Source organism: Hermetia illucens, chromosome 7 (genome assembly GCF_905115235.1).
Source record: "Hermetia illucens chromosome 7, iHerIll2.2.curated.20191125, whole genome shotgun sequence".
In the NCBI taxonomy this organism is placed as follows: Eukaryota; Metazoa; Arthropoda; class Insecta; order Diptera; family Stratiomyidae; genus Hermetia; species Hermetia illucens.
The window spans coordinates 12190971-12199266 of NC_051855.1; the positions used below are offsets into that span (position 1 = coordinate 12190971).

Here is an 8296-nt window from a genome sequence, read left to right on the forward strand (position 1 = left end):
AGTCAACGATGTTTGATGTTTAAATGTATGCATTTTTTCATTAAATTTGATTTCAAAAGAATTTTCTTTGGTTATTCGAATAAATAATTTTTAATTGTATTTCGTTCATTTTCGTATCACGTCACAGTCATTTTTGCACCGTAGTGTAGCTCGCATCAACCAGTCTCTGTTGGTGGGTCGTACTGGTTGGCTATGTCAATTTGACAGTGTAATTAAAATGCTGAATACAAATTCAGCACTATTTGCTTCTGGAAAAGAAGTGATTGTAATTTCAGAGAATCTTAATTCAACGTTTCCTGTTGCAATTAGTTGAGTTCGATAAAAACATCTCAATAGGCCATGACAGTCGATTCTGCTGTAATATTTCCATTCCAAAAACTCAAAATCAAACCGAACCGGAACCGGTTCGTAAGCCAAAATGGAACACGAATGTAGTACTAGATCAAACATCAAAAATTTGACAGCGCCAACTTAACAGCATTGACAAGCAAGAATTAGTGCCGCAAGGTGATTGTGCACCCACTGAGAGACTTTGGAGATTCTTATTTGTTTGGATGAATTTTAAGTAAATTCGTGAATAACGCCATTTCCGATTTTGCATTTTCCTAGAACCAAACGTTATCATTTTTAAGATATGTACGTATTTTGCATGTGAACTTAATTGCTTACGGTTATAACACGGGAGGCGAATTTGAATTCTTTGTTTTAGTTGAGAAATTATTGGGAGTTCTATGTAATCCAGGTTTCCGATCTTTATAGCATATTCACCACAGAAATGGAGAACGACGGGCGTCTCGTTAAGATGGAAGTCGACTACAGTTCGACGTGTGATGAGGTGATTCCAGCCGCCAAGCAGCTATCAAAGGACAGCGACCAGTTTCATGCCGGTCTTGAGATGCTTCTGCAGCTGGAAAAACAGACGCGCCTGGTATGGTTTATTTAAAATCCTTGCGGTAGACAGAATATTCAGAATTCAACGGCTTATGCTCCATTCTAGGGCGCAGATATGGTTTCTTGCTCTCGCGTGCTCGTTGCAATTGTTCAAATCTGCTTCGAGGCTGGCCAATGGAATACCCTCAACGAATACATTGCAATGCTGGTGAAACGGCGATCACAGCTCAAGCAAGCTGTTAGCAAAATGATCCAAGAATGCATTACGTACGTCGACAAGACCCCCGACAAAGAGACAAAGCTGAAACTGATAGATACATTGCGATCCGTAACGGAAGGAAAGATCTATGTCGAAGTCGAGCGGGCGCGACTTACAAAAATGTTGGCGACAATTAAAGAGGCAGATGGGGATATTGCGGGCGCGGCTAGCATTATGGAGGAGTTGCAAGTGGAGACGTACGGATCGATGGACAAACGAGAAAAGGTTAATGCTCTGGGGTCGATTGCGGAGTCATAATAAAACATTCCGTCCCTTCATTACAGGTTGAATTAATTCTCGAACAAATGCGGCTTTGTCTCGCTAAACAGGACTACGTACGAACACAAATCATTTCAAAGAAGATCAACATAAAATTCTTTGATGATCCCGACCAGCAAGATTTGAAGTTCAAATACTACGGTTTGATGATACGACTCGACCAGGACTCGTCATTTTTAAAAACCTCCCGCCATTTCCAAGCCGTAGTCGATTCGGATGTTATCAGCGGATCACCGGACCGTCGACAAAAAATGATGACCTATGCAGTTCTCTACAACATTTTGGCACCTTATGACAACGAGCAACAGGACATGATGCTCAATTTATCGAAAAACAAAATGCTCGATGAGATCTCAACGTATAAAGAAATTCTACGGCTATTTATGTGTAAGGAACTCATCAATTTCGAAACATTCGAGTCGACATTCGGCAAAGAGTTGCTGCAATTTGATGTTTTCAATCAGGAAACAGCTCATGGCAAGAAATGTTGGGTAGAACTTAAGAATCGTTTGATTGAGCATGTGAGTTGTGTTTTTACCGGGATCAAATTGAATTTTTTATCGATTTTCTCTTCTCATCGATACCCAGAATATCCGAATCATTGCAAACTACTACACGAGGATCCACCTGAAACGTATGAGTGAACTTCTTGATTTGCCCGTCGGTCCGTGCGAGGAATACTTGAGCAAACTCTCCAATGCTGGAACAATAAGAGTGAAGATCGATCGTCCGTCGGAAATCGTGTATTTCACAACCAAGAAAAATGCTTCGGATGTACTGAATGAATGGTCACACGACATCAATGAGCTGATGAATCTTATTAACAAGACATGTCACCTGATCAATAAGGAGGAGTGTATTAATAGCGTCATAACGGCTTGAGCATGTAATTATCGCTTTTTCGTATATACGCATATTTATTGCACAATACAGTGCGTTAAGATATGATAGGGACGCCAGAATTTTTGAATGTAAACCTTGAATAAACCACCCAATACGAAATTTTCGTAAAGTATTTGTTTAGTGCTCTTTAGGTCCCTGTCCATCGCATCTCTTGCAACGATACCCTGCCCCAATATAAGGCTGATGTAAAGGAGGGGGGGGGGGGCAGGGTATCGGCTAGATGCCCAGCATAATTCGGTCTGTACAGGGAGCGCATGTTACATGAGAAAATGCGCAAATCGTTAATCCGTTCTCGTTGCTGAGTACGTCGTTGTAAAATCCATCCTGTCCGTGGCTTCGTAACATCGGTTTTCCGTGTACGGTTGTCCGCCCTACCCAACCCCCAACCTGAGGGGCTAGTTAGTACATTTTGTCCCGTTTTTAGGTGCAGGTAAACAATACTGTACTGAATGTATGTACCATACGTTCTCTCGTCTCTGCTGATCTCTCGCGGAGCTCAGACGTGAATTTCCGTTCGTGGAGAAATATTAAAAAATGCCCCCATTGTGATGAATGTCCAGCCACCAGTCGCTCGACGGGGAAATGTCGAAGCGACCCATCACAAACAACCTCCACCAAGGGACGCCGTCCCCACAACCACTAGATTCTCCCGATCCACAACGAACTCACGCCGACGACAGTATTATTCTAACCCCCCAAAATTTCTATCCCTCACAGCTCCCGGGACAGAAACTCCAACTTCGATCACCTGCCTTCAGACGAAGAAGACGAGACACAAGTACTGAAGAAGCGATTCGACGAGACGTTAGCCGGAACGAGAAACTAGAAGCACTTTTCGGCATAGCTCCTGAGGAAGAAATATCATTTCCAGAAGTCCAAACAGGATGATCCAACGCCGCCCCAGAAGCATTCGTTCATCCAACACCCACACTCAGCACCTCGTCCGCTACTCCATCATCAGCCATTAATCATTCAAATCCCTATGCACAAACATCATCCGAAGCATATCGACATCCAATCGAGCAATCTACCCAAATACCTCCTAAGACTATAACGTCGCCAACATCAGCATCAAACCATCAACCTCTATCATCACGTCCCACCGAGCAAGCTTCGCATTAATCCTGAACAGCACCGCAGCGTCCCGTTGCTCTCATCATCCCAGACCAGTCGCCCACAAGCCGCAACGTCGTCGACCTTCCAAATGCAAATCACTCCGCTGACGCCAGCTCCGCAAGCCACTAATGTAAGTAAATTTCCTCCTCTGATAATTAAAGCTACCCATTCTGCCACAAAAAATATCACCGGTTAAAATTTAGCCAGGAATCCGCAAAAACTATCTCTTAAAAAACAAGCATTCACTACACACATTATAACGCCCTTTCAAGCAGGTTAAGACGCCGTTAAGTCACTCTTAAAAGAAGGTAATCATCCCTTCTTTATCTTTACCCCGTCCCATCTAAATCCCATTAATTTAATCTTACGCGGTTTGGACTTCACCTACAGCCCAGACGAAGTCCTTAATGAGCTCCATAGAGTCAGCGTCGCAGATGCAATACCAGTTCGCCCCTGCGAATCTAGCGTCCCGCGCCGCAGTAGCCAAAATCCTTATCTTTTTATGGTTACATTTGAACGCCTCTAAAACCCGCGCACTTTCCCACTGCATCGTGACATTCAAAGCGGTTAGGAACAAAGATATAATTCTATTTAGGAATTGTCAACGGCTTCAACTATCTGCAACCTCAATTTCAAGTGTATTAAGTGCTCCAAAACCGCCCGGAAAAATGTAAAGCCGTCTACAGCGATTGTGGAACCAATTTCCTAGCAGCTGGAAAGGAAATACAAACGATGTTTCAAACTATGACACACGAAACGCAAGCATGGATGGCCAATCATCACATCGAATGGCGGGAATTTACCTGGCGCTTGACTGTTGTAAATTATTATTAAAACATCTCACATGATTCTTTTATAATTTTTTTTAATGTTCACAAATACACGGCCCACTCTATATACGTAACAACGAAAAAAAGATCATCAAATTTGTAATATTTATTTTATTAGAGGGCTGAAGGCAGACGCACATTTTACTAAAATTTAAAAATTAAATGATTGGACGTTCAAAAATCGAACAAGTCATGAAATAATTTGCATGATATTTACAATTATATCAAAATATATCAAACATAAACTGAAACTATAAATTTTAACTAGAAATTTGGCAGCAATCGACGTCAAACTGCACTTATCAATGTCATTTTCGGTCGCCCGTCCATCTCTTCAACGATAGCTCGCACTTTGAAAACCTTTCCCTCCCCCATTTTCGCATCCGACAATACAATTTCACCAATTGAACTTCCCATCTGTACACTTAACTTGATATTTTCCGTAACAGGTTCACTACTATCGTCATTTTTAGTTGCTAAATTATTTTCCCCGTCGATCTCCGGCTTTTCAATTTCAATCACAGTTTCAGACGGCAACAATGATCCTTTTTCGAATACCAGTTGCTGTTTTGATTTATTACTATTATGCCACAAGTAGATATCATCTTGAATACAAGAACACTTTGCATCACTCTCGGTTCGCGTGTCAATATCAACTTTATCGGGGTCAATGAAAAGAGTTTGTGTAGCACATCCCATTGCAACGACTTCATCAGGCGGATGACTGCTGTTTAATTTTGCGTCAGGATAACGAGCACTAATTGTAGATTGTATTTTTGGTATTTTCATAGTTCCACCGGCGATGACAATCTGTAAAAAACAAACGCCGAATTCTGGTAGAAATATTCCGAGGGGGATCGTATTTAAATTACGACTTTACCTCATCGATGAACGATTCAGTTGGTTGTGAATCAAGACGAGATAGAATTGACTCCACAGCTTGATTTAGAGTCGACATAAATTCATTGAGAACTGGCTGAATCAACATCTCGTATCGTGCACGAGACATTTGAATATTGAAGTCAACGCCGTCCATTAGGGAATCAATGTAGATCTGTGTTGAAGGCAGCGTCGTTAAGATGTGTTTGCAATCTTCAGCAGCTGTTTGGACTTTTGCTATTGATCGACGGCTTTCATTCGGGTCTAGCTTGTACTTTTTGCTGAATTCTGTACCTGCATTGTGAGATTAAATAGGGTTAATCGGTGAATTCCCGAGGACTACTACAATGGGCGTCTGCCACTTACATATAAAATCCTTTAGGACATCGGTGAACTGCTTCCCCCCAATGTAGTACGGTCCTGCAGATCCGACCAATGAAATTAGACCATTTTCGATGTTGAAAAGCGAAACACTGGTTAGCAGACCGCCGCTTTTGATGCATAGAACGCGCTTCTCACTGGCACTGCGTTCTATCAGGTGATTATATGCTAGCAGGGCAGCTGTGTGTTCTGGAATAACTTGTGAAACATTAAATCCCGCCTCCTCGGCAGCTTCAGCAATTGTCGTCCAACTTTCGGGGGGATAGTAGATGGGAATCGATAGTACAACACTTGGATGCTCCTCGAGAATGTGGCAGTGACGGGCGAGTTCTAAAGAACAATGTTTAGATTCAACGTGTACAAGTGATTAAAGGGAAACCGATCTTACCGAAACTTGCCTTGAAGAATTCCACGCAGACCTCATACGGAGAAATCCTTCCTACCTCTGCCGGTTCGTCAGCCCCATCACCAGGCTGTGGTCGATTTCTCAATTCATATTTACCCTCTTCTATGTTATACTGGCATGTTAGATATCCAGTTGCATCCCTCAACTGGTCTTCTAATAGATTTTTCGCCAGAAATTGAAAATTGTTTACCACGGAACACATGCCCTTTGAGGTTAGCTTCTGTTTTGCTGTTAATCCAACTTCAAGCTCGTCGCCGTTCATTAATAGGACAGCATGGGAGACCCGGTTGCCATGCTTATTAGCAACTACTTCAATTTTACCATCTTCCTGCGAAAATTACGGAAAATCAACAAATAGAGCGACTTCAACGTAAAACCAATCAATTGCACTTACTTTTGATGTTGCTACGCAAATCGTACTGTTTCCGATTTTTATACCGAATCTAGGCCACATTTTAAGAATTAATTCGTTTCAAAATTATTACAAAATATAAAGGAATCAAAAGAGAATTTATTGATATAGAACAAACTCCACAGCGGGAAAATACACAGCCGCCGAAAGCATCTGCCAAGAAAATGAGATGACAGTTAGATGGGTGCAAGGCAAGCCATGGAATTTAGCCGCCTTCCATTTCCTTGGGAAATTTCGATTCACATTCACAATGGATGGATTGATTGACGTTGCGGCCGTAACCGACTTATAAATCAATTTATCTAGATTCATAAATTAAATCGATGCAATGTCTGATGATGAGTGAATATACATCAAAATTGAATTTTTTCCGAAGTTTCCGGTGGGTGGTTTTGCTCTGCAAAAGTGTCCATTGTAATTAGTGGAAAAGTGGGAATCCCCGATGAAGGTGCTAAAAAGGGACAATTTAAAAATGCCCAAAATGGTGAAAAGTGCGAACATGTCCCAGACAATGATCCCTAGATTGACAAAAAAAAAGATCAGGCGCCCAGAAAAGTCAAGGTGCCCCCAATTATCTTCACAGAACTACAACGAGAGGCGATATTGGCATTGCTTTGCGAATTGAAAGTTGACAAATTTTCAATAAAATTATTGTTTATTGGACGCAGACTCTCCCTAGAGAAGATTAAAGACTACGACAAGATATTGGCATTCCTATCTTGCCGATATAAAATTTACTTGACTTACCAATTACCTGAATTGTGTTCCATAAAAATCTTACTAACAGAACTGCATGATATACCTTGCGAGCAAAAAAAAAAGAGCATTTGAAGGCGGAGTTCGGTATTGTCTGTTTGGACGTAAAGAAAATCAGTAAGAATGAGGAGACCCTCAATAAGAGTGTCTACCTCCTCTATCTGGAGCTCTCTCATGGCCTATCAAGCTATCATACATAGAATAATGCAATGGAACTTCTACTTTAACAAAAGACGTGGCCCCACCCAATGTAGAAGATGCCAAACGTTTGGGCATGGTTCTGTTCACGGTCACCTCACCATCAAATGTATGATATGCAGTGGGGAACACCGCTACTCACAACGACAAACAGTCCGAACGCATCAAATGCGCCGATTTTGGGCTAAACCATATTGTAAATGGTAAAAAGTGCAAAACATCGCTCTGACTACATTGAAATCAAGCAAAAGCTTACAGGATGGAGGAGAGGAGGCTTACCCTCATTCTTAGAGAAATTTCCTCTCACGAATACACTTCCGACGACGTGGCCACGGAAATCAAGGAATTATCAATTCGCGTCTCAACGCTCTTCCCCCGTGAATACGGGCCAATTATACCAACTACAGTCTCCATCGCGTGTCTTTCAATTTCCAGGCAGATGCCACCATTGTCTCTAAACTAAAAACCCTACTAGACCTTGCGACCAGCGGATTAACTAGGAGAAACCCAGGAAATGGGATTTCAGTCCGTGCTTTAACTGCCAACAATTTAGCCACGCTTCTTCAAATTGCGGCTACTATCCCAGCCAAGTCGTCCAAATGTCTCCGTAGGTTGCAGTCAATCCAACGTAAAGAGGGAGCTAAAAGTGGCCCGCACTTTCGTCCTGCTTCGTCCCTTTCCCCCTGACAGCCTCTCAGCATGTCCTTCTGCCTCACTCCAGCTAACCTACCCCTCCTTCACGGGCCCCTTCTTTCGCCGCAGTGACTAGGGGTCGAGTAAGATTCGAAACCCTCACTTTTCCATTCGCACGGGCTTCTTTATGAAAGCCAGGTCCTTTTTCCACTTGTCTACCTGGGGACTCGAGGAGGGCCATCAGACCCGAGTCTGCAAGGGACTCATCTGAAGTGGCTTCGGCCACGAAGCCTCACCGGAGGTTATCTGGTACCATGGGAACCGGGATGGCCCTCTGAGAGCATATGCTCTAG

The 8296-nt window shown here is 42.5% G+C and overlaps 2 protein-coding genes across 2 annotated transcripts; one reads left to right on the forward strand and one right to left on the reverse strand.

Moving 5' to 3' along the window:
* Positions 1 to 475: 475 nt before the first annotated feature.
* Positions 476 to 2441, forward strand: LOC119660931 (26S proteasome non-ATPase regulatory subunit 12). The gene is made up of 5 exons (XM_038069919.1): positions 476 to 636; positions 760 to 928; positions 998 to 1375; positions 1435 to 1950; positions 2018 to 2441. The coding sequence occupies exons 2-5, from the start codon at positions 776 to 778 to the stop codon at positions 2309 to 2311; spliced, it is 1341 nt and encodes a 446-aa protein (XP_037925847.1). The 5' UTR covers positions 476 to 636; positions 760 to 775; the 3' UTR covers positions 2312 to 2441.
* Positions 2442 to 4296: 1855 nt separating this feature from the next.
* LOC119660924 (heat shock 70 kDa protein 14) lies at positions 4297 to 6545 on the reverse strand. Its single transcript, XM_038069903.1, has 5 exons — positions 6339 to 6545; positions 5927 to 6272; positions 5524 to 5868; positions 5159 to 5451; positions 4297 to 5088 (listed from the first exon to the last, which is right to left on the reverse strand). Exons 1-5 carry the CDS (start codon positions 6396 to 6398, stop codon positions 4567 to 4569), a joined length of 1566 nt encoding a protein of 521 aa, XP_037925831.1. The 5' UTR covers positions 6399 to 6545; the 3' UTR covers positions 4297 to 4566.
* Positions 6546 to 8296: the final 1751 nt, after the last annotated feature.

Coding starts and splice junctions, on each gene's coding strand:
- LOC119660931 (XM_038069919.1), top strand. CDS start 776: ATGGAGAACGACGGGCGTCTCGTTAAGATGGAAGTCGACTACAGTTCG. Junction 929..997: donor TGGAAAAACAGACGCGCCTG/GTATGGTTTATT, acceptor GCTCCATTCTAG/GGCGCAGATATGGTTTCTTG. Junction 1,376..1,434: donor CGATGGACAAACGAGAAAAG/GTTAATGCTCTG, acceptor CCTTCATTACAG/GTTGAATTAATTCTCGAACA.
- LOC119660924 (XM_038069903.1), bottom strand. CDS start 6,398: ATGTGGCCTAGATTCGGTATAAAAATCGGAAACAGTACGATTTGCGTA. Junction 6,273..6,338: donor TTTGCGTAGCAACATCAAAA/GTAAGTGCAATT, acceptor TAATTTTCGCAG/GAAGATGGTAAAATTGAAGT. Junction 5,869..5,926: donor ATTCTTCAAGGCAAGTTTCG/GTAAGATCGGTT, acceptor ATTGTTCTTTAG/AACTCGCCCGTCACTGCCAC.